This window comes from Podarcis bocagei (assembly GCF_964188305.1).
Source record: "Podarcis bocagei genome assembly, chromosome: 3".
NCBI classification, from domain to species: domain Eukaryota; kingdom Metazoa; phylum Chordata; class Lepidosauria; order Squamata; family Lacertidae; genus Podarcis; species Podarcis bocagei.
In genome coordinates, this window is record NC_138127.1 from 53144931 (window position 1) to 53168371 (window position 23441).

Sequence of the window (23441 nt, forward strand, 5' to 3'; positions counted from 1 at the left end):
ACTCAGATATAAGTACTATTGGACTCCATATTACTTACTCCCAGGTAAGCGCATAAAGGGCAGCAGCATATATTCATTATTTTAAATAAATTATACTAATGTGCTGCAAACTTTAGATTTACCTAGATGTTTAAACCATGGGCTGTCCACACAGATTAGCCATCATTTCTTTTTAGTGCAACTTCTAGCAGAACAGATGCTGGTGCAGGATTTGTGCATAATTTTGTATGTGCAGAAATTAATCCTTGCTTTATAAACTAGCATTTTGTATTTCTATTATTTCCTTTACAAGTATGCTAGTAATCAATTATAGGTTTCCCATAGACATTTGGCTGGCCACTGTGAGAACTGGTTGATGAACTAGATGAGCCTTCAGAGTGATTCACCAGAGCTCTTCTTGTGTGCTTATGGTCAACCTCCTGAAATGCAGGAAAGCCTTTTCAACAGCATCCCTCCAGGTGGTCAATACATTTCGGCTCCTACTATTGCAACAATATAACATGGCAATATATAAAGTATCAGAAAACAGAATCTATCATTTTTTACCACTATTTTCAAATGATTCCATGTGTCATTAAATCATAACAGATCTCTTTCCAGAAATGAAGAACAGAAAAATTGAAGGCAACTACTACAACAGAATGACACTAATGGAAAAACAAGATATTAGCAATAAATTAAATCTAAGAATTACATATTTTTACCTTGTGCTTGTCCAGAAGAATTTGGACTTCCTCTTTAGAGGAAACTATCATTTTCTGGTCAACTGACATCTTTTCTTTGCCAGTTTCAATTAGGTCAGCCAAATCCTGCAACGCTTGCTCATACTGACCCTTAAGTGCCAGATTTTGGTTCAGCCCACTGCGCCGGGATCCTATGACCATTATCAACTCATCATACATATCCTGACATAGGAGAAAAGAGGCATAAATGTTCTGCCTTAGAGTCACAGAGAAAACTCATGCAAATATTAAACACTGCAGATCAGGTCAATCCATTTTGCCAGTATTGGTGTTTCAATGATTATCTGGGTCAAAAATCTATAAGGAATATATTTCATTTACTTATTTCAAGTATTTATATTCCATCTTTTACTAAGATTTCAGGGTGGGTTACAAAAATTCTAAAAGTAAAATAACAACAAATTAGATTTCTTGGAGACTAAATTTAAAATGCTGTATTGCAGATGTAGTCAATGTGGTACACCCCCATCATCTCTGAACATTGGTCACCAAGTTGGGGCTGACCGGAGTTGTAGTCCAACAACATTTGAAGTGCACCATATTAGCTCTCCTGCCACAGAGGCATCCCTGCCCTCGGTCTCGGTTGTAGATGTTGTTCTGGGAATTGTGACTGCACTGCACTGGGGAGAGTTGTGTCCTGTTTTTTTCCTGGGTGCCTTATAATGAATTCAGCGAACTCATAAAAAATATTCTAATGTAGTCATTGACCTGGGAATTAACTTGTCTGAAAAGCCAAATAAGCTTTAAAAAATACAACCAACCATCAACATTCTGACTGATTTCAACAGTGTGTTCTATATGAAAACCATGGGCAGAGGCCACAGTTCAGTGATAGAGCACTATTTGCATGCAGAATATTATGATTTCATTTCCTATCACCTCTAGTTAAAACTTATTGGGAGTCATATATGGGAAAGTGCTCTGCCTGAGACTCTTGGGAGTAATTTGCAGTCAGTGTTGGCAATACAAGGTTAAGTGGCCATTATTTCTTGTGTCAGGCACTCTTTATATTCTACTGCCACTGGCTTTCTGCCATTCAGTGACTGCAAAATATATTTGTTCATTGATGTAAAGAGACAACTAAACCCTCACAGAATATGTTCTAATGTTATTATGCAGCAGGTAAAGAATTTGCATGATCTGAAACAGAAAATCAGAAGATGTTGAAAAATGGAATCCATGGGCTCCAACTCTGTAGGGCTTAGGTGTCTTCAGCCCCTCCCCCCCAAGTCTGTTGGGATGGGGTTGAGCCCCCACAATCTTGAAGGGCTGGGCCTCACAAAGGTAGCAGACCATGGCAGGCCTTGTGGCAGCGGGCCTCACAGTGGCTTCCTCCCAACGTGCGTCACGTGTGATGTCACGTGTGCGCGATGGCCCCTCCCAATGTTGGGCGCAACTCGGCGCCTCTGCTGGGATCATATGTATATATGCTATGATTTATGTTAATATTACCTATAAATAATAATAACTTGTTACTTACAAATAATTTAGTACTAACCATTTTTCAAGAACAATGTTATCAAGTTCTTAATAATAGGTTATGTACCTGAAGTTTTGTTAGCTCTTGCATGGAAGATTGGTCAATCTGCAGTTTATCCCCACGTTTCTTTAACTCACTGATTGCTGCATCTAATTCTTTCAGTCCATCTTCTGCTTGTTGAATAGCCTATATAAGAAAGAATTATAACACTGAACCTCCAGTGTCACAACAACAGTGATGCATGATGTCAGAGACAGCAACTCAACAAATGTGTTAAGGCTGTCCAGCAAAGTTTTTTACTTTTAGGTTAGATAATATATATTTCCCCTCTCCATGGTTAGTAACAGAAAGAGGGCAGTACCTGCATTTGTTCTGTTTCAGGACGTTCGATTGCTTCAGCTAGTTTCTGCAGGGCTATATACTTGTTATCAGCCAGTGATGTGAACATCAGTTTCAGGTCATTCTGTCAGTGAAGAAAATTTTATGTGAGATTTTCAAAATGGTAGAATGTTAGCCAGTGCTTTTTTTCTAAAAAAATGTTTAGGGGTACTCTCATTTTCCTACTCATATTGAAATACTGCACCTCAATGAGGCCAAACTCAGATTCACAAAAAATTTAGGGGTATATGTACCCCTGCGTCCCCCCCTGAAAAAAAGCACTGGTGTTAGCCATAATTTGGAGCGATCCAATGTCAGTCTCTTTCATTTGTGATGTGAGGCAGTTAGCTTGCAGCCTCTACTACTCACAGTAATTAGAGGGCTTCTAGTTCTACATCAGGGATCAGCAAACTCTTTCAGCAGGAGGCCAGTCCACTGTCCCTCAGACCTTGTGGGGGGCCAGACTATATTTTGAAAAAATAATAATGTACAAATTCCTATGCTCCCCAAATAACCCAGAGATGCATTTTAAATAAAAGGACACATTCTACTCATGTAAAAACACACTGATTCCCAGACCGTCCGCAGGCTAGACTGAGAAGGCGATTAGGTTGGATCCAGCCCCAAGGCCTTAGTTTGCCTACCTATGTTCTACATTGTTCAAATACACTGATGCTACAGTTGAGAAATGGGTTATCACATGAGCAGTCACAGAATCACAGAACTGTAGAGTTGGAAGCAACCACAAAGGTAATTTATTCAAACCTAACCCTCTGCAATGCTGGACTCTTTTCCCCAATGTGGCCTTTATCCTCAACCAGCAATGTTTTTCTCTCACTCTCTTTCCTTCCTTTGTTTGTTTATTGAACACTGATCATGATAAATGATGCCTTTTTTATCTGTTTTATTATTCATTATTTGTTGACATATGTGCTGACTGCATATTCTCAAAATCATTTTTATATATCTTATATGCATTCTATTTAGCCCAAGGAAAAGTTCTCCGGAACTCAAAAGCTAACTCACTGCTTTGTGATCTTTCATTGTTCCTATGATGTTCCTGTTCAGAAAAAATATCTGAAAGGGGAAAAAATCATTAAGACATTAAGGGAAACTTTACCTGAAAACTCAGAATATGCTGAAGTCTCTCTTTCATCTGATGACATCTTTGGTTTACCAGTGTCTCCATTAATATTAGTCTCCTTAACAAACAATCCAAGGTGTCTTCTATAACATCTCGATTGTCAGCATTGTCAGGAAATATGTGAGAAAACAAATTCTTGTTCTTATCCATTTTTTCTGTCATCTCCTTGATATCTTTAGCCAGAGCCTGGAGTATATGTGAATAAAACCAAACAACACTTGAAAATATACTCTCCCAAATATTAGACCAATCATTATGAAGATGATGATGAAAGAGAGAATATAATACCAAAGTATTATATTCCTATTTCTTCAAAACTTGTTCCATGATAGGTTAAGATCATATAAGCAAAATGTAGGTATCTTCATTCAGAACACAGTTAACCAGATCAAGTAATTTCAGCTATGTAGGGCAGTTCTCAGGCTGTAATCTAATGCACACTTATCTGGGAGCGAATCCTGCTGAAAATAGTGGACTTACTTCTGAATAATCATGCTTATAATTGCACTTAATGTGTAGGCAGGAACACCACTGCATATGCAGATTCCATTTATGTACAAAAGTCTCACTATTCATATTAGTGAAAGAATCCCTGCACAGATTGCTTCACCCTAGATACACATGTAGAGTTCTGTATAAATGCTCCATTGTATTCTCCTTTCCAAGATGTCTGTTGATTTCTGAAATATTACAGCATATGGCTAGAATAAATATACAACAGAATTTTTCTGATAATGAAAATCCTCTGTGTGCACAATTACTGGCTAGATCATTCTATTTCTCAATTTGGACCATAGCTGCTTTTGGGGGGGGGGGAATGGATAAAAATGCAGTATTTCAGAAGAAACAACAGAAGAGATACAGGATTGATATGGATTGTGGTTAATGTCATGTGTACACCACTTCCCAAACCAGCAGAGGGAGTGCACTGGATGCAGAATAAATGGGAATGTGTACATAGCCTAAAGTAGGAAACAGAAATACTTTTGTTTACAACATTTCATTTTGGCACCTCTGCCCCACCCCCACCCCCAAATTGGATTTCCTGTTGCCTCTTATGTGCACATATTCACACTTCTCTTGATGTATGTATGTGCTGCAGTAGTTTTGGTGTATGAATGTAAGCATGGTTTTGCAATTGGGCAAATGTTCTAATCCCTTCTTGTGTACACTCCAGAAAGAAGAAGAGCAGCACTATCTCTCAATACCACCCCTCCTCCGGACGTACATAGCAGTAATGTACATAAATGGTGGGTGACATAGATGTGAAACATAGAGACACCATTGGTGTCTTCTTCGAGAGAACAATTTTGTCTCTACTGAACTATGACAGACTTGCCAAATGCAACCTATTTTATTTATCTCTTAAAACCAGTGAGGCACACTAAGAATGACACCCACTGCTACATAACTCAACTTTTCCACTTGCGTATTCTCCACCACCATGGGGGCACACAGGTTGGATCTAATGGCACTTGAGGTGTCTTTACCTGTGATTTTTTTAGCAGCTCAGCAGAGGAGCAAATGAACCTTGCACTTGCTCTTCTACCTAACAATATCACATTTAAAACTGTAGGCATAAGCTGTATAGTCTTATGTTTCAATAAATAAAAAAGTACAACCTTAAGCTGGCACTTTTTTCTTGATGAAGGCCTCCCCACTTCCTCGGTTCTAAGTCTAGCTCCAACGTTAATGCATCTTTCTTACTGTTGTGATGGAGGGGAACTTCTCAGTGTTCCACTACTGGAGGAAATTCATTATGCAGTGGCAGAAGATAAAACCTTTCCCATAGTGGTACCTCTAATGTGGCTGGAGCCATCACTATTTATGTTTCATCACCAGGTAAAAAAACATATCTCTTCAACCAAGCCTTTATAGGGAACAACCCCAGATTAGTGTATACGATGACATAGTATATCTTATCTGGTATTTTAAGTCATTGAATTGGTTTTATTGCTTGTCTTTTAATTGGGTTTTTTATGTTTTGTGCCCTGGGATCATTAATTAATGAAAACTGAGAGACATATTTAAATAATAAAAAAATGAAGATGGCAATTTTAGGACCACTTACTTCCTGGTTATAAAGACAAGCTTCTGTCACTTCGGGCAACAGGGCTGTGGCAACAAACAAGTGCTCTTCAACACCATCTAGCCAGGAAGAGGTGGCTGAAACACCACTGTACAACTTCTGCTCAAAGTGCAGGCTCTCCTTCTCCACACCTCCAGGCTGAATAAGGCACCACAAAAGAGAGAGGCAGGTCCATTAGTACAGTAGTATATATTGAACTTCACATAAAAGTGAACATAATCAAATATCCTACCTGGGAAGAAGCGTCTTCAAAAGCCTCATTCAAACCAACCAATAAAGATGCAGCTGATGGTTTATCTTGAGATTGCCCTTCTTGTTTGTACATTGGCATGCCAGATATAAGTCGGTTTGGCCTGCTGTAGAGCTGCGAAGGAAGGAAAAGGTAATGATTACAATTTTCAGACGTGACAAAAATGTAAATGAATATAATGATTTTATTCTCCTTATTCAGTTAGTAGGGCTTTGATTTAAAGTGTTCCTTTTTTCAATTTACATTCTGAGAAAAAGACATTACTGGGTTGTAGATTTTACCATTTTCTTTTTCGGTAAAGAGTGCTGAAAACAACTGTTTTGAAAGAAAACCTACCAGCTGCTCTTGTTCTTGTTCCAGAGCATTCTGCAGCAGCCTGTGCTTAATGCTGAATTCTTGATGGAGGCTTTCCCACTTCATTTTCATTTGATCTTCAGCTGACGGTTTTTCTCCCTCTAAACCTAGTTCCTCTGTTAATACATCAGGCTTCCTGTTGATGGAAAAGACAAATATGAATTAGCAATACTGAAACAGCAATATTTCTGGAATGACTGTTACTCTACTGTACTCTCCTCATCAAAATACTGTTCACACCTGATATGAAGGGTCAGTCATGAAAGTTAATGTAAACCACTGAGATTATGCAAGTTAAAAGTGGACGCAAGTGGAGGTGACTTGCATCCAGTGACTGTGTATGAAGTCCTGCCTGGCTGTGATGAGGGTGGCCACCTCCTACACTTCCAGAACACTTTAATTGGGCTGTTTTAAGGATTTCATAGAAATCTGAAGTACTCATAGTATTTATGCACTAAAACTAGGAAGCCTCATCACTTCTGAAATCAGTAACATTTGAGATTGAAGGGTATGATTTTTGAGGCACTGCATTAAGGAAGCATTTAATTCTTTAACAAATGTAACCCTTCCAAAGTTTTTAAAATTAAATACAACAAATATTAATTAAATTTATATTACGTATAAGAATAAACTTTAGGTACCTTTCATAAGAAATCTGCAAGTCGTGCATTATGAGTTAGTATGTCTCTTTTTAACAAAGCCTTGTGCTGGCAGGCTTTGTTTGATCCTCTGCTTATCTTACTTGGATATATAAATAATAATAATAATAATAATAATAATAATAATAATAATAATAATAATAATAATAATAATAATTTATTTATACCCCGCCCATCTGGCTGGGTTTCCCCAGCCACTCTGGGCGGCTTCCAAAAGAATATTAAAATACTATGATACATCAAACATTAAAAGCTTCCCTAAACATTCATATATATATGAATGATGTTTAGATTAATTAGATAAAAACAACAATATGCTGTTATGATCTAGCCAGCAGTTGTCAAAATCTTGAATAAATTCTGAGAATCTTATTGTAAATGTAAGCTGTTTTTCAGATTTCATTTACAATAAAACACAAACAACACATGAAGTTATGAGCACACACTGGCATGATCAATCAATACAAAGCTATTGAACAAGAATAAAATGCATCAAGCCACACCTAAGATGAGAGTTTTCTGAAGTAGATTGCTGTGTTAGAATTTCCTCTCCACGACTTGCCACGGAGCGAAGTAGGTTCTTCTGCTCTGCTAGCTCTTTCTCTAGCTCCTAAAAAGAATCAAGCACAATTGGCTGAACAGCATCCTGTTTACTATTTAAGAATACTAAATACAGTACAACTGCTAGAATACATCTTAGGCATACAGGAAAATGAAAATAACCAAGATTTCAGATAAGACTGGCCATAGTTATAATGCTTCCTTGCATCTTCTTTCCTCCACAGACAAAGGGCTATCCTTAAATTGAGCTGAAACTTAAATTGAGCTTAAACAATCACAGAAGGGTCAAAGTGCATGTGATGGGAGCAACCAGTGAACACAACTCCCAAAGACCACAAGGGGTCACAGTTCCCTTCATGAAGGGGTGTCGTGTTATTACAAGTGGTACCTCAGGTTACATACATTTCAGGTTACAGACTCCGCTAACACAGAAATATTACCTTGGGTTAAGAACTTTGCTTCAGGATGAGAACAGAAATCATGCGGTGGCGGAGCGAGGCCCCATTAGCTAAAGTGGTCTTCAGGTTAAGAACAGTTTCAGGTTAAGAACGGACCTCCAGAACGAATTAAGTACATAACCAGAGGTACCACTGTAATGGGAAGTGGGGCTGTACTGCTGTCCCTGCTCCCAAAGTTGCACAGCTCTCCTGCTAGCGGGGGGTCCACATCACAGAATGTGGACATCTGCAAATGTGAAGTATACACAATTCAAACGAATGGTTCACTGCATTTAAACAGGTTTAGGATTTGTAGTAACTAAGTAACACTCACTTTTTGTCTCTGCAGGCTGCTCTGCTGCTGTTGTGAACGGGTTGTCCGTGCCTGAAGCAGCCATTCTTGTACACTGGGGCTTTGAGAAGTGGCTAGATCTGGTTCACACTCCTCCTTTTCCTGTATAGCACCCTGCTTTAAATGAATGAATGAATGAATGAGAGGGTGGGAGGAGGAATACAAGCGGAATATGAATTTAGGGAGATAGGATTGTCATTCTCAGGTCTGGATTTGTAGTCTCCTACTTCTTCGAGAGATCATTAATAATAATAATAATAATAAGTCCTGCTTTAATGTGATTCTGGTACTGTAAGGAAAGCTTATGTGGCCTTCCATCTGAACAGCATCTGAACAGCACCTCAACTGCGATCTGAGAAACTTAAATGTTCATTAAATGGTTTCTGAATACTGCTGATGTTAAGTATCTACTTTGTGCCATTTAGATTCCAATTTGATTTGTGTCACTCTCTTCAGCACATTTCCCCTTTACTATTCTCCAGAGCTATGTATAGCTGCAGATTACAAAAAAGCTACTGCTTGACCTCTTCAAGGTCAATATTCCAGGCAACAGGTGTTTGCCATACCATAATGTAGAAGAGTTTTGGGGTTAAGAAAAAGCTCCCATACATTTTAATTTTCAGTTTCATCTGCCATGAGATTAATGACACAGGTACGCTATCCTGCTTCAGGATTAGTGATCAGATGGGTTTGCCATTTCTCAAGTACTGCTCAAGTCTCTGGTCACTAATCCCCAGAGAATTCCTTATGCCCTTAACATGCAAAGAAGAATTATACGTAAGTAGGGAATCACATGCTTACAAAGAGGTTTTGGTTTGTTATGACATCAAGTAGGGAGATAACATCCAAATGGATCAGGGAGGAAGTTGTCCCTTTCTGTGGTTTACTAAAGGCTATGAACGAGCTGCTCTTTCTGCAATTTCATATATAAAAAAGTTGGCTTTGAAGATGGTGATCTTCAAATATTGCTCCAGGGAATGTTGTATGGATACGTACAGCGGAAAAACTGAATCTCAGAGGTAGATAATAATACTTAAAAACTTGTGTGTAGTTCTTAATACACTAAGTTAGCCTAACAAATATTTTAGCTGAATATTAGGATCCTGATCCAAAGAGATACAGAGTACCGTATTTTTCGCTCTATTGGACGCACCGGACCACAGGACGCACCTAGTTTTTAGAGGCGGAAATCAAGGAAAAAAATATTATCCCCCCCCCCAGCCCCAAAGAGCAACGGACAGGCTGCATGCAGCCTGTCCACTTCTCCCAGAGCTTCTCGGGGCTGCGGGGGAAGCCCGGGTTACCCCCCCCCAGCCCCAAAGAGCAAAGAAGCCAAGACAGCGCACGGGATCCATGGCCGCGCAACCTCTCCAGCCAGGAGCTAAACCTCTCCAGTGCAGCTAAAGAAGACAAGGCAGCAAGCGCGATCCATCCCGCTCACTGCCTTGGCTTCTTCTTTAGCCTTGCACAGCATCTTTAGTCTTGCGCAATGGGATGGATTGCGCCCGCTGTCCACCGGGGCTGGACTAGATGACTCCTGGGGTTCCCTTCCAACCCTGCAATTCTATGACCTCGGAAGGTGTTTGGGGTCTCCACCACTGGAGGCTTTTAAGCAGCGGTTGGGGGACCATCTGCCTGGCGTTCTTTAGCTGTGATTCCTACATTGTGAGGGGGCTGGGCTAGATGACCCTTGGGTGGCCCTCCCAACTCTATACAGTCCTACAGTTCTGCGGCAGGAGATCCACAGCCACTTCACACAATGCCCACTCCCAATTTGTACCCCCCTACCTGCCACACTTCCCCCACCCCACTTAAGCTGAGGGAATTCCTGCCCAGAGAAACTCCCAGCAATCAAGGAGGAGGAATCCGCTGCAGCCGTGAGCAGCGGTGGATCCATGGTCCCCTTCCTTCTCTCCTCCGTAGTTGCTTTGAAGCAGGAAAGTGGGAGAGGAGCTGCTTACACGAGTGTAAGCTGCTCCCCTCCCACTTTGCTGCTTCAAAGCAATCACGGAGGAGGGAATCCGCTGAAGCCTCCAGCAGGGGAGGATCCATGGTCCCCTTCCTTCCCTCCTCCGTGGTTGCTTTGAAGGAGGAAAGTGGGAGAGGAGCTGCTTACACGAGTGTAAGCTGCTCCCCTCCCACTTTGCTGCTTCAAAGCAATCACGGAGGAGGGAATCCGCTGAAGCCTCCAGCAGGGGAGGATCCATGGTCCCCTTCCTTCCCTCCTCCGTGGTTGCTTTGAAGGAGGAAAGTGGGAGAGGAGCTGCTTACACGAGTGTAAGCTGCTCCCCTCCCACTTTGCTGCTTCAAAGCAATCACGGAGGAGGGAATCCGCTGAAGCCTCCAGCAGGGGAGGATCCATGGTCCCCTTCCTTCCCTCCTCCGTGGTTGCCTTGAAGGAGGAAAGTGGGAGAGGAGCTGCTTACACGAGTGTAAGCTGCTCCCCTCCCACTTTGCTGCTTCAAAGGGAGCCCGGGAGGAGGGAATCTGCTGCAGCCTCGAGCAGCGAAGAGGATCCATGGGTCCCCTCTTTCCTTCCTCCGTGGTTGTTTTGAAGCAGGAAAGTGGGAGAGGAGCTGCTTACACGAGTGTAAACTGCCCCCCTCCCACTTTCCTGCTTCAAAGCAATTACGGAGGAGGAATCCGAAAGTGGGAGAGGAGCTGCTTACACGAGTGTAAGCTGCTCCCCTCCCACTTTGCTGCTTCAAAGGGAGCCCGGGAGGAGGGAATCTGCTGCAGCCTCGAGCAGCGAAGAGGATCCATGGGTCCCCTCTTTCCCTCCTCCGTGGTTGCTTTGAAGAAGGAAAGTGGGAGAGGAGCTGCTTACACGAGTGTAAGCTGCTCCCCTCCCACATTGCCGCTTCAAAGCAATCACGGAGGAGGGAATCCGCTGAAGCCTCCAGCAGCGAAGAGGATCCATGGTCCCCTTCCTTCCCTCCTCCGTGGTTGCTTTGAAGCAGGAAAGTGGGAGAAGAGCTGCTTACACGAGTGTAAGCTGCTCCCCTCCCACATTGCCGCTTCAAAGGGAGCCCGGGAGGAGGGAATCTGCTGCAGCTTCCCCCACCTCCCGCAGAAGCCGTGCGCTCTTTAAAGGGGCTGTGCGACTTCTCCTGGCTTTTCTGGGAGGTGGGGGAATTCCCCCACCTCGGAGAAAAGCCCGCAGGAGCCGCGCAGCCTTTAAAGAGGGTGCCGCTCTTGGGGGCTTTTCCCCCAGGAGGGAGAAGGGACTGCTGCAGCCAGTCACTCCCTTCTCCCTCCTAGAGAAAAGCCCGCAGGAGCGCACGAAGCTTGTGTGCGGCTCTTGAGGGCTTTTCCCGCCTGCCTCCCCCCTGCATTCGCTCCATAGGACGCACACACATTTTCCCTTGCTTTTTAGGAGGGAAAAAGTGCGTCCTATGGTGCGAAAAATACGGTAAGTTCCGGTCAAACGTAGGAATTGCCTACACTCTACCCCATCCCCAAGGCTCACTGCTGCTTCCATATCACATGAAGCCATTGGCAGCATTAAATATACCCTAATGTGAGAAAACGCTGCCAGGAAAAAATGTGGATGCACACATGTATGTAGGTGCATGTGAGTAAAGGATTCTTTTGGGGGAATTACAGCCAGAGTTATCATGAAATAAAAGGCATAGAACTTTTAATGTCAAATTTGCCTCACACCCTAAAATAAATTCATGCACCTTAAGCTAGTGAAATAATTTTGCTGCTGGAAATAGTCTTCTGCTTACAGGCGTCATACGCAAAATGATGGTGCACAATTGTTGTTTTTTAAAAGCACTTGCCTCTTTCTCCTATCTAGGAGATATGTGAATGAACTGATCTAAATTAATAACTAAACTTGCAACATTTTTAAAAGTGCTTTGGGGGCAGAGGGCAAGGGACAGACAAGGCTACAAATCCCAATCTCTGAACACAAACAAATATAGGCTCCAATTCAAGCAATTTCCAATTCAACAATGGCAAAGAAGAAGACAAAGACGGGGAGCAGGTTTTAATAAATTTAGCTCTCCGTAAAGGTGATAATAAGGAAATTAAACTGTAACTTGATGGGTCAGTTCTAACTGACTGGAATTTAATTACTGCCAGGTGTATAATAATGACAGCCTCTTCTTTTTCAAATTTTCCCCAACCCACAGAAGGAAAAAATGCAAACCCAAAACCTCCCCCTTAAAGCCAATTAGGAAGAGCTCCTTACTTGGATGATGATCTGCTTGTCGTGGAGGACTCTCTGCAACTCCAAAAGGCTTCCCTTTAGGGTTCGGAGCTTTATTGCCAGCTGCTCTGCCTCGTCCTTGGTATGAGCTTTTCCTTCCATGAGAAGGTTTTCGTTATGTACAGACAGCTCAGACAAAGCCACTACCTTCTGCTCAATTTCCACAAGCATGTTCTGAAGCAGCAGAAACAAGGAGGCAAATTCATACATCTTGCAGCATCCGCAGGGGCCTACCTCATCCTCATCCAAGCTAAGAGCAAGGCAGATTTGCATTGTTGCTCCACAGAGTTTTCCACAGAGCCTTCACAAATGTGCTTCCAATATTCTGCATTTCCCAAAGCTCTGACTTTTATTTTTACATACAAGTAACATCCAAAACACAAGAGTCTGCATTGTCTGAAAGCAAAGACTTTTTCACAACACAGACTTTTTTTGCATTTCAGTGATATTTAGATGCTTAAATGCTCTAGTTTTTTACTGCATCAATATGTCAGAACCTATGACCCCAAGATAATGGCAATTAGAAGATTATGGTTGCTCTCTTCTCCTCGTTTTGCCACTTCTGCCTGTTGTATGCAGGGAGATCCCTTTTTCTGCGCTCATCTCCCTTCCCTCCTCCTCATTGCTCTGATTGTATTGATAAGCTTCTCTGCTTTCTGTGGATCTTTCTGATTGGTGCATGAATGGCCCTAAGATCCTCCACATAATCTTCTTTAGTCTAGAAAGAGATTTATGTCTCTCTAGTGACAAATCTCTGGCATGTTTATTTTGAAATGCAGGTAAGTACTTCCACAGCATACCAAAACGGGGACAATATTCTGACAAGAAGTTTAAAGACTTTGATTTAATTGCCCTGAGCAATTTAATCTGATGACAATTAAGTCAGAAGGAGGAAACGTAGAAACTTAAGGATTGTTTTAAAATGGCAAACCAATCTATTTAACTCCCACTTTTAAAATCTTTATTGTCGAAACTGTCATTCTCAATAGGCTTCTGTGTCTGTGGGGGTGTTGATATTAGCTCAGATTTGAGGTGCATATGGTAGATTGGCTTCCCTAAAAATGTGGTTTTAGATAGGATCAAACACATGAATCAAAAACAGTTTTAGGGGGCATTAAAGAATATAAGCATGTTGCTACCTAATTTCATTAAGTTCATAACGGACTCATATCTCATGTTCACTTGTTTAAATCACAATCTGTGATATATAACAACAAGCCAGGGTTCTGAAAGGGGAGCACATGAGTTGAAAGCTTTGCTCAAGTTTGTTCCATGGCTTAGCATTCTATGAAAACACAGTCAGAGATCAACTCCAGTTTGTTTAAAATTTAAGGTGATTGTGATAATTTATTAATTGCCTTCTACAAAATCATCATCATCATAAAAACGGGGGGGGGGGGGAGTTAAAAGTGCAAACAAAAAGGAGATACACTTAAAACAAAATTCCCAATCTTTCCTGTGGCTAAAGTAGAGAAGGAGAAAGGAGAGGGAGCATGGGAGTTCAAAGCTCACTTCTGTTCACTCATGTAACACTAGACCATCATTTAGGGAAGAAATGGGATACCTGTGGCCTTCCAGATGCTATTGAATCCAGTTCCCATCAGCCAAGGAAGCCAGTGATCAGGAATGGTGGGAGTTGTAGTCCAACAACATTTTGAGAGCCACAGGTCCCCAAATAATGCATTAACCCACTTAGAAGTTTTACTACAATTAAGCAGTAAGCAAATTTTGTTACAAACAAACAAACAAACAAACAAACAAACAACTAATAGTTTAGTGCTATGTCTGAAATGAGCAACTCAATCCTTGAGTGTGATCTCATTTAAACAAGTGAGCATGAGACATGAGTCTGTTATGAACTTAAAAAGCTTTGAGAATTCTGGAACACTTTTATTTCTGCATACTGCTTGGATAACCGAGTAATATTATTTGTTGATTTCTTTAAAAATGAATAGGGAACACTTATTTGCTCTATTTGAAAAAGTAGGGCCAAAACACAAGATTTTCTATTCAAAAGTTCCAGTGATTAAAACATTACGACCGTGTCTAATTTGAAAGCTGCACAAACTAGTTCTGAATGTCATCTGTCTATTTAGCCAATACTTGGTTTAGACACTGCTCATTCCACCTTCCAGATGTGGCAAAGTTTCGAGAGATGTGCAGGTGCTACATGCACTGTAAATGCAAAAAAAACAAATTTTCAATGCACTGCTCAACACATGAATATGAGTGATTTGCATGTGAGGAGTCCTAATTAAAAAACACACAAGAAAGCCCTATAAGTGCATCAGAAGTAATATTTAGACATGATGGTTGCTATTTCACCTGACAGTCAACCAGCTGGGAATCCATATCCATGGGTTCCTCAACAGTAACCGATGAGGTGTCCAGTGTAGCTTTCGTATTCAGGAGCCAGTGGTCAAGTTCATCTGCTTCAGTGCGATATCTTTGCAGAGCTTGCTCTTGCCGCTGTTCTTCTAGTTGCTCATTGAGTTTCTCCTAGTAATTAGATGTGGCCATTATTTGCAATTCTTTCGAGTTTGAAGGAACAAAAATAGATGGGTTGGATCTACACTTGAACTCCATGGAGTGCTGCTCAAGTTCAAGAAAAGGGGCAGATGGCAGAGTTTGCCAGTTCTTTTCTCCTCAAGCCCCTGAAAAGTTGCTGCAGAGGGTTGGGAGACCTTCGTAAACAGTGTTTGAGGTGGCACTGGGGGAAGGGGGCAGATCAGCTAAAATCATCACCTCATTCCCATTCTTCAGGGGAAGTCTGCACTGTATCCCAATTTGTCGAGGGACAAGTTTTGATTCACAGAAACCTCATATATGTGAATAGTGGTGTAAGAATTTTATAACAGAAAGTGGCTTGCTGAGAGGAGAAAGGAAGCACTCTATATAACTCTACAGCAGATTATAATATGTACTCATTTAAGGTGAGTTCAGGTAAATTTTTCTTAACACCGTGATGTGTGCTGAGCAGCTTAACATAAAAAAATGGGAATTAAAGGAATAATTTAAGAAATGACAGGGAATAAAGAAGAGATGTGGAAGGCAGCTTAGTGTGAAAGGAGAATCAAGCAATTGGAAACATGGCCAGAGACTCAAAGAACAGTGCAGAAGGAATCTTACAGATTCATCTTACAGATACACACAAGGTAAGGTAATATGATGGATTAGTTCACACAGGCATGCACATAAATAAAGTTCCTACTATGTGTTTAAACAGCACTCAGTGATATGCAGCTGAATGCATGAATAGGCTCTACTGAAAAGCACTGGTGCCACGTGAGGTAAGATGCAAGTTCTGCAGCCCTCGTCAAGTGATAAACATGTTACAGCAGCAAACGAAATGTAGGGACACTTGAAAATACTTGAAAGACCATGGAAGACCTTACTGATTGAAATTTGTCAGGATGAAAACTTCCTTTCGGTATCTTTGTACCTCAAGCAGCTGCCGTTTCCCTGAAGCTTTCATCTTAATGGTGGCCATCCTCTCTGCTAAGACTGTAAGCGTAGACTGTAGAGCCAACTGGTCGGCAGCATCTGTATCTAGTGGTTCAGACACCAGCTCGTCTGCTAATGAAGTTTGTAGCTCACTAATTTCATCCTGAAGCATTAGGATCTCATCCATCAAAGCCTAGTTGTTGTTGTTTTCAAAAAAATCACAGGATAAAATTGGGTGGGTGAGTAGGAAACATTATCACACAACTAGAAAATACAGACTTTCAACATATTTTCAGGGCAGACAGTACAACTGTGCCAGGAATTTGGATTTTAAGACTAAAGACCTGTAAGTGAACAAGAAGCAAACAATTTATCTTGCCATTCATTTATTTTTACCTGATGTTCAGCCATTTGGCTCTCTGGACTCTTCCCAACCCCTAGACTTTCATTTAATTTCACCTCGATGGCTTCCATTTTTGTGGATGTAGACTGGAGGGAGTCTTGGTACTTCTGCTGGCGTTCAAGGGCCTCATAGAGGGTACGTTGCTTTTCACTAATCTACAAGTAAAGTAAACCGTGACTAGATATTCAGCTCTTTAAAAAACCCAACAAACAATTCTTTATTCAATAAAGTAAAAGAAACTGGCATTGATATACCACATGAGAACAAAAATACACAATATATGGAACATAATATACAGAACATCATAAAAACCCAAAAAGGGAGGGAAGCAAAGTTATACATAATAAGTTAGAAACACCCATGGAAGCAGGGAGTGGAAGATAATTTTCCTGCCCTCTCTTCCTCTCAGCAACCCCCACCCTGTCCCCTCTCACAGGGATCTGATGAATTGGGTAGCTGTGATGCAGGAGAGTCGAAGAAATAGAAATATTTACCCATAGAAGAGTGAATTATGTCTGAAATTTTATCTATTATAATTACAAATTACATCATTATGCTATAATTTCCCTATACAGTGGTACCTTGGTTTAAGAACAGCTTAGTTTATTAACAACTTGGATTAAGAACGCTGCAAACCCGGAAGTAGGTGTTTTGGTTTGTGAACTTTGCCTTGGAAGAAAAACATGTTTCGCTTCCTGTTGAGTGTGTTCCATTTGTAAATTGAGTCCCCCACTGCTATGGGAAAGCACACCTTGGTTTAAGAATGCTTGGTTTAAGAACGGACTTCCGGAATGGATTAAGTTAGTAAACCAAGGTACCACTGTAGTTGGAGCTTCGTATGATCTCTGATGCAGTTTGGCTGCTGTGGACATAGCGATACAAAGCTTTGCACAAATGTGTTTGTTTTACACATGAATTTGCATAAAGAGTACAGCACATGGTACCTGGGATAAGCAGTTGAGTCCACACTGCTGCCATTCAACATGTTACGGGCATTATCTCCATGTGTTGGCATGGATGTCTGCACTGAAAAAGCCTACACAGGAGCTAAGAGGGAGTCAATTGTGGATTACAGTGGTGCCTCGCAAGACGAAATTAATCCATTCCGCGAGTCTCTTCGTCTAGCGGTTTTTTCGTCTTGCGAAGCAACCCTATTAGCGACTTAGCGGATTAGTTCTATTAGCGGTTTAGCGGCTATTAAAGGCTTAGCGGCTATTAAAGGCTTAGCAGATTAGCGGCTAAAAGGCTATTAGCGGCTTAGAAAAAGGGGGGGGGTGAAAAAAAATCGGAACACTCGCAAGACGTTTTCGTCTTGCAAAGCAAGCCCATAGGGAAAATCGTCTTGCGAAGCAGCTCAAAAACGGAAAACCCTTTCGTCTAGCGGGTTTTCCGTCTTGCGAGGCATTCGTCTTGCGGGGCACCACTGTATACTATTTTTATACTGCCCTTCAATCATATTCCTGGGGCAGTTTACAAGAATGAAACATAGGGTGGTATCCAGCTGGTGCATCCCAATTTCTTGAACAACAGAACTTTCCTCCTCCTCCTCTTGAGCACACCCCACAAAATCTCTAAATCTGCTCCTCAGTGCTGAGGAAATGCCTAAAACAGATTTAGGGGTCCATGTGGAGATGGAGAGAGGGCAAGTACCACTGTGCAAGTGGAAATCCTTGTGCTGGCAGGACACATTCACTGAATACGACTCACAATAAACTTAAAGGTCACAGGATTATAAAAGCAGTCTACAGCAGTAAACGAGATCTACAAGCCTTTGGAAAATTCTGATGCTGAAAAATAACAGTTGGGTGGCAAGCAAACCTCTCTAAGGAGAGCATCCTGCTATTGGGACACCACCACCAGGGCAGCTCTGTTTGGTAATTGCCTACCTCACCTCATAAAAAGGTACTCACCTGGAGACAGGTAGTCCTTCAAGTACCCTGGGAGCCACTGCAGTTGGCACAGCACAGTTGTGATTTTATCAGAATACCCAGTCCGAGGTGGAAATCTAGCAGCCACATTGTTAAATTATCTGAAGTCAGAGCTTCAATAATGGAAGCTAATTGTCTCTGGCCTCACTACTTAAAAATAATGTATGCCTTCAGAGGCTTTGGTATACTTGATGAACTTATTCAAAACCTCCAAACTTTCTGCATAGAAACTTCCTTACAGCTAAAATGCCACCACACCAGTTGGTTCTCTCCCTCCCTCTCTCTCTCTCTCTCTTTTGTCATGCATATATTTGCAAACAATCCACTCTGACACAATCACCTAAACCACACAAAAAATTATAGTAACATCTCTCCTTTTCCTCCTTGCACCAAGAGACTTACCACATTCTTCAGTGTTTCCCAAGAACGTTGTAAATCATCCAGTTTGGCACTAGTGGCAGACTCTAACCCCGGCTCAGAGGATTCCTGAGTGGATGAGGGGCTGGGCTGAATCTTTGAAGCTTCTGTCTGCAACTGTTCAGCAGATAAGGCTTGGTAATAAGCAATGTCCTACGAGCATGAAGCACAACACAGCAGTTTCAAAAGACATAATACACTCTTGAAAATATCAGTTTATTCTTGTTTACTGTTGTTGCTCTGCACAGCTTAAATTTATGGCTTATCTTCTACAATCATTATTTGTACGTATTGTTGTTTTTATCTTTTGTTTTTAAGTAAATTTCCCAAGAAAACGCCCATAGCTCTGCTCACAAGCCATAGCTCTGTGAGCTTTAATATACATTGTTAGTCTTATAATGAATCCTTCTAATGATGGTCCCTCCATCTAGCAACCAATATAGGCAGCAAGTGGCTGCAGAGCCTCCTTCTTCGATTCTGCTACTAGGAAGGTAAGAGTGCTGTGTGGATCAACCATCACACCCCTACTACAACTGTCACCTTTAGGCAAAATAAAAAGACAAAAGTGCTGCTACTTACTCATTGCTACTGTGACTGTCCTCTTTGATCTGACAAACTTGCATTTTTAACTCACTCAAACTCTAGGTTGGCCCAATGCATATTTCTTACTTAATTTCCCATGTTACAAAATACATTGCAATATATATATATATATTCCTGAGGTTCTTGTATTTTACACTTGCAATGCAACTAAACTTTACAAAGTCAATGGCTCATTATCTCACTTCCTACATTTGCTTTGCTTATTATTTTAACCTATCAATTTCCTTGTTGAATCACAATAGTGGTGCGTTTTTGCTTTTGTTTGGAGCAAGAAGTACTTGCTACTAGCTTACAATAATTAGGTAATGAATAAATTGTTCTTGCTCTGTTCCCATTCTTTACTAGTGAAGGAGGAATCAGTTTGAAATGCATTTATCCATGGGAAATGGTAGTTCTGACCTGATCAAGCTACACCCGAATTGAACCTTCTGTTGAATTGAGCACTTGCTTACAACTCAAGCATTTTATTTCTAAGAAAAGCTCCAACAAATTATATACTGGCACCCCCCAGTAGAATTGATTACATATATATCTCATATGAAAGAGTCAAGCCTTGTGCTATACCTTACTTCTGCAATATTATGTTATAATACATAACTATGTATATAATGCTGTATTGTGTTTTTAATATTTGGTTGGCAGCCGCCCAGAGTGGCTAGGGAAACCCAGCCAGATGGGTGGGGTATAAATAATAAATTATTATATTATTATTTTTCCTGTATATGCAGCATTCTGTGTATTTGTTTATGTGCTGGTTATTTTAGGAAACTTGCAGTATATAACTGCATACTATGATATGCATAAAATGCATATAATAACCATATAATAATTACGGTACGTAATGATGCATATAATATGTGAGGAAATCTATCTATGAGAGAATATGCAAGAAAAGCACATTATTTTTCATTGAGATCAAGGAGTGAAACAGGGAGAAGAAAATATCTGATTGGATAAGCTTGACATCAAGGTGTGGTTTTTTTTAGCCCTGCATCTCTATTTTTATTCATTGCATTATACCACTAAATATCAAACAGCTTCAGAATGCTCATTAATTAACAAAGGTACCTACAGTGTCACTTTGATAGAGCTATGCACTGTAATTACTGAAAAGAGAGCTCATGTCAAAAATAAAGCAATGGAATGGAAACAATTTAATGCACATTTACAAAAGTCACCATCAATAACGAAATAATATTAGAACAAAGGAAGATCTTTGCAACTACCTAGTAGCAGAAAACATGCAGATAGATAAAGGGACAACAAAAGCTGTGTTTTGTCAGGATCTTCTGTAATGCTGAAAATCTTGTGCATGCTCCCATTCTTTTATCCGTATCTCCAGTATCAGATAATTGTAGAGCTGGAAGGGAACCCATGGTTCATCTAGTCCAACCCCTTCCAATGGGTAAAGGTAAAGGACCCCCTGACGGTTAAGTCCAGTCAAATACGACTATGAGGTCATGTGGCCAGCATGACTAAACTGCTACTGGACGTCGTTTACCTTTTTGTCACAGCAGTATCTATTTATCTACTTGCACTGGCATGCTTTCGAACTGCTAGGTTGGCAGGAGCTGGGACAGAGCAACGGGAGCTCACCCCGTCACAGGGATTCAAATGCCAACCTTCTGATCAGCAAGTCCTAGGCTCAGTGGTTTAGACCACAGTGCCACCCACTCCCTTAACACCCTGCAATGCAGGAATCTCAACATGCGGTCCCTCATCCAATCTGAACCCATGCTTGACCCTGCCTAGCATTTCAAATGTGCTAGGAGTTTTAATGCTGCACCGCATTTATCTATTATATACATTTTAAAGAACAGCATGTAGTTTCACTTTAAATAATAATATTAAAACAAAAGCTTCATTTTTTTTGCCCTGAGAAAACACTTCCAAGTTAACTGACAGGACAAATAAGGAACTGCACACTGAGGACCACACATATTTGCACACATCACAATTGAATGAAAGCCAGCAGGGAGATACCTGGTTAACAGAAGCATCTGTATTAGCCACAGGTGAAGGAGAGCGACAGGCAGGTGGAGAAGAAATCTCACTGTTGGTTCCCTCTTCCCCAGACTCCTCAGTAACAGGTGACAGAAGTGTGTGACAGCGACCAGCAGTCATCTGCCATGGGAAATGCAATCCCAAATGACAAGATCATTCAGTCACCACAAGGATGATTTTTATTTAATGCAGTCATATGCTTAGAGTTCTAACAGACCATAGTTTAAGAGCCTGTAGTTACATGGTAAGCAAATTTCAAAGGAAGTCAGAGCCCCTGTACCTTTAATAACTGTGTGTGATAATTTTATTTGGCAGGCAGTTTTCCTCACCTTACTATGAGAAAATGTTCATGCCCAAGTTCTCTCTTTTCCATAGCTATTAGACCTAGAAGCCCTGTCCTCCCTGGCATCTGATACATACCAACTAAAACAGTATTAATAATGTAGACAAAGAATGAAAGTTTATTTACTCTAGTTCTGAAGTATTTAAGTGATAGCATTTTTGAGAACATATTTAACTTTATCCACATACACCATAGTTGTAGGAGATATCACAGGAAAATATTGGAACATTCAGCTAGGGAAACATGTACCTTTCTACTAGATAAAATATATTTGAGGAATGTTGCAGAAGAAAAGCAGATCCACATGTAAAGATACTGAAAGCAATAAACACATACAACTTAATAGTAAAGCATCTCCTATGGATTCTTTATTCCAGCAAGGTTTCAACTGCTATCCAGTGTACTTAAAAATAAAAAGTTCCATGCATATGCAAAATAATCATTTCAATTTCCCCCTCTCCCAGTTCATCACTTAGGTATACCAAGGGAGGATAATGCACAAAACAGAAAATAGTAGTAATAATAATAATAACATCTTGGGAGTACAAAGTGAAGCTATATTTTGTTATTTTATAAATGTGATTTTATTTGGTGGTTCCGAGGAATTATCCATGTTTAAAAAGCTGAATTGCCAAAAGCCACACTCATACACACCCAAGGATAACAGTAATTGCTGGTTTGTAAAACTGAATAACCACAGCTGCATAAATTTGAGCTCCAGTGCATTCTAAGCAGCAACACCCAGACATCTCATGAAGACAAAGAAACAACATGGACTGTAGCAATCTTTTGCATAATAGTGTCAGAACCAGTATTGTACATGACTAGTGGCCTCAGGAAACAGACAAATTATACATTTATTGCTTACCATTACTACAGAGGGGTGAGCTGAGTGTGCTGAGAGGAGTTCTTCTGAATCCAGCTCCTCCATTCCTTCTGAAAGTCCTTCCACTTCTGTTACTGTTAGAAGCATAGTGGCGTGCTTGGCTTTCATTGTTAGCATCTTGCACTTGGAATTCAGAGATGCTATTTGCTCCTGGTAGCCTTTGATCTTCTGTGCCAGCTCCTGAGGAAACATTTTCTTCCTTGAGAATCATATGCAGCATGTAGAGGCCGTAAGAAGGAGCAGCAATTCTGCTTCCGTTAGAGAAAGACCGGCTTGCTTGTCTAAGGTCAGCCAATAAAATCACAGCTCTGTGTTTCAGAAGCCCTACCTCAGCAGCAGCAGTGGCCGAACAGCAGGATGTTGATTGTGGAAAACAAACATGTCAGGCTGCATCGCGCTACATACACACAGAGAAAGGCAGAGCTAAACCACCGAACAGAAAGCTATGCAGTGAAAATGGAAAAGCACCATGGAAAATCTTTCCTGCCTGTCACTGATAGAAGAGGTGTCTGGTAAACTCACATCATTTCTGGGGATAAGCAAATTCTGCATTAAATCCTGCTGAAAACAAGAGGGGAAAAACTCATGTCTGCCGTGTGAGATACTAAAATAAGCTGAAAGTCCCCAGATAAGGCATGCCAAGGAAATGAGGTCATGCAATTGACTTGGAAGTTTAAAAAAACATGCAGCATTCATTTCTGACCAGACTGAATACAATGAACAGAGAAGTTAATGCACAAGGCTGTCATG

General features: G+C 41.0%; 1 protein-coding gene across 15 annotated transcripts in view; it reads right to left on the minus strand.

Moving 5' to 3' along the window:
• SYNE1 (spectrin repeat containing nuclear envelope protein 1) overlaps positions 1-23441 on the minus strand; it is a 285408-nt gene that overhangs the window by 78927 nt on the left and 183040 nt on the right. For 11 of the 15 annotated variants that reach the window (XM_081187166.1, XM_081187161.1, XM_081187160.1 and 8 more), the window contains 16 exons: positions 22674-22871; positions 21442-21582; positions 18841-19008; positions 16504-16665; positions 16106-16300; positions 14989-15162; positions 12646-12837; positions 8430-8564; positions 7601-7707; positions 6421-6574; positions 6067-6198; positions 5817-5972; positions 3722-3931; positions 2585-2686; positions 2290-2409; positions 705-905 (listed from right to left, as the gene is read on the minus strand). In XM_081187166.1, coding sequence (XP_081043292.1) covers positions 705-905; positions 2290-2409; positions 2585-2686; positions 3722-3931; positions 5817-5972; positions 6067-6198; positions 6421-6574; positions 7601-7707; positions 8430-8564; positions 12646-12837; positions 14989-15162; positions 16106-16300; positions 16504-16665; positions 18841-19008; positions 21442-21582; positions 22674-22871 — 2547 coding nt within the window. The remainder of the gene's footprint in view (positions 1-704; positions 906-2289; positions 2410-2584; positions 2687-3721; positions 3932-5816; positions 5973-6066; positions 6199-6420; positions 6575-7600; positions 7708-8429; positions 8565-12645; positions 12838-14988; positions 15163-16105; positions 16301-16503; positions 16666-18840; positions 19009-21441; positions 21583-22673; positions 22872-23441) is intronic. The other 4 variants (XM_081187169.1, XM_081187167.1, XM_081187174.1 and 1 more) reach the window with 2 other exon arrangements.